General features: G+C 35.2%; 1 protein-coding gene across 1 annotated transcript in view; it reads left to right on the forward strand.

Moving 5' to 3' along the window:
• Nucleotides 1-1,106, forward strand: part of LOC125207043 — a 2,903-nt gene extending 1,797 nt beyond the window's left edge. Inside the window, 5 exon segments of the mRNA XM_048106251.1 lie at nucleotides 49-225; nucleotides 301-338; nucleotides 435-480; nucleotides 689-853; nucleotides 952-1,106. Of these exon segments, the coding sequence (XP_047962208.1) occupies nucleotides 49-225; nucleotides 301-338; nucleotides 435-480; nucleotides 689-853; nucleotides 952-1,106 (581 nt within the window).
• Nucleotides 1,107-2,431: the final 1,325 nt, after the last annotated feature.

Below are 2,431 nucleotides of genomic sequence, written 5' to 3' on the forward strand. Positions count from 1 at the left end.
TTCCGTGTTTGATTTTGCGGAGTTTGCTTCATCTGTATGTTGATTAAGATGCATTACTCTTTTGACTGTTGCTATGAATTGGTTGTAGAATTATATCGAGAGCTTGGGAGGTGGCTGGAACGCGATACGATGATGCCAAGTTAGCAAAGAGAAGTGCTTCCAGCTTGCTGTCTGATGGAGCCACTGCAGGTTCTCTCGAGCTGTGGAATATCCGAACAAGTGGAGGTGAAATCCCAGAAACTTGTGTGTATTTGGTTTTGGCATTATTGTATGACATCTAAAACTGTGCTCGATGTACAGAACCGCTTCAAGTGGCTTGGATGGGATTGTCCCAGAAGGTTAGGCGTTGGTTTTAGGTTATCTTTCGAGCTATATATGTTTTCGCTTCTGCAAACTCTTGATTTCACTATTGTCAGTCCGGTTTTCGTTTTTAGGCAATTTTTTGCTGCTCGGATGGGAATGTTTATGGTCGGCTTATTGGTAAGTCTATTCACTAAATAATGTAGATTAGCTGCATATGTTGCTTTGTGTGTCTGAGTAGTATTTCACTTTAATCGCATCGGCCTTTGTGAAGTCTGTTGCTTTTCTACCTGTTTGTTGAGCTACACTTCACTGTTTTGGCAATGCGAGGAAATATTTTGTGTGTTGATGTCTGGCTCGTTGCTGATTGTTTCGTGTTGTGATACAGGAGAAAACCTGCTATCAGGAATCGTAAAGTCCGTCTGCCCTTTGTACTTCAGCATTAGAGAAACCAACGAAGTGATGTCAACGGAGCAGCCTTGTGATTTAGCATATGAATTCGGAGATGGAATGCTGAATCTTCCAGAATATCCGCAAGAATATCCAAAACCAGGTTTCGTGACTCGTAGATGATAGATTTAACGAAGAATTTACATGCTTAGTCTCTTATGCATTGTGAGTGCTGATTGGCCATCAACTTCTCCCTTCCAGCAAAACATCCATGGCCGTTTAACGATCAAGTCGTGATATACATACGCCACGTGGGTCCGGGAGTTATGGTGGGGCAGGCATGGCAAGAAGGTAGATCTTTGCAACAAGTTCCCAAGAAGCTATGCAGTGAGATCTTGATGGTTAAACAAGAATGAGTGAGAATTAAGAAGCCAAAACTATAAAAGTATCATGAAATAACACCTTCAAATTATCTTCAACAACATGGGTGAAGTAATTGTGCAGCTCAGTTCCTTTAAATGACCCAAAATTTCTTGCCAATCAGGAGGATTCTGCCAAATAATATAGAGAAAATGTGACATGTTGAACTCACTTCAAAGGAAAATTGAAAATGAAGGATGGGTGAATAGGTAAATTAAGGAAGTTACATTAATAAATCTTCCCAAGATGGGTCCCACCAATCCAGACAAGAGTTTAAGTGAAGTAGTTTTTCCAATGCCATTATTTCCCACGAGGCCAAGAACATGGCCAGCTCTTGATATAGGTAAACTGTGATAAATGTTGGACAAGTTATAATAAGTAAGCAAGTAATTGCCTATGAATTAAACAAGAAACAGACCTTTGCAATTTAAAGGAGTTAGGGCCAAAACGATGGATTGTGTTTGTATCTGACATCTCTCTATTCAACTGATTTGGTTTCTGAGAGATTTAAAATTGTAATCAAAATCAAGAAAAACCCTAATAAATGGTTTATCCTAGATTGGCCGACAGTAATTACATGTATTGAATGAATATGTTTTATGTTTGGTTTATTAAGATGAATATCATTTTAAATGATTTTAAATGAGTAATTATATAATAATGAGCTATGGTCATTTCTTCAATTCAAATTGTTTCACAACTTAATTAATCTTGGATGAATAATTAATGAGGTCATAGCATTGTACGACATCGTTTAATGTTCACTTAATGATATGATAACGAGTAATAGGCACTCCTCCAACCAAAATAATCTCACAACTTAATCCTATATGAATATTCATATAACAATGAGTCATCACAGTCGAAAATAATACAGTCCTTAGAAAAATTTATCCATAAACGATAAGAATAAAATCTTGTCTAATTAATTAATTAGGAATCAAATTGAAGTTAATTACAGATGAGATTTTAATGATCTGTCGGATGACTCTTTCCATATATAAGTGTTAACTAATTTAACATATAATCTTAATATATTAAATATGTGCTTTTATGCAATGATTTAGGAAACAAACAATTTATGCAATAATTTAGGATATAATTACAATATACAAATAATTAAGTATTCATAGGAAAGATTAATTTACAAATCATGTCTAAATTTATCTTACTAGCTATTTCCATACAAACTTTTGAAAATATATCTATATATATGTACCAGTCGCATAACACTCATCACCACTTTCTTGCTTTGTTCTTTTCTTTGTCGTCATTAATACTCATTATAGGTATGTATTAGTTGCCCTAGATTATTATGTAT

This window comes from Salvia hispanica, chromosome 2 (genome assembly GCF_023119035.1).
Source record: "Salvia hispanica cultivar TCC Black 2014 chromosome 2, UniMelb_Shisp_WGS_1.0, whole genome shotgun sequence".
Lineage (NCBI taxonomy): Eukaryota > Viridiplantae > Streptophyta > Magnoliopsida > Lamiales > Lamiaceae > Salvia > Salvia hispanica.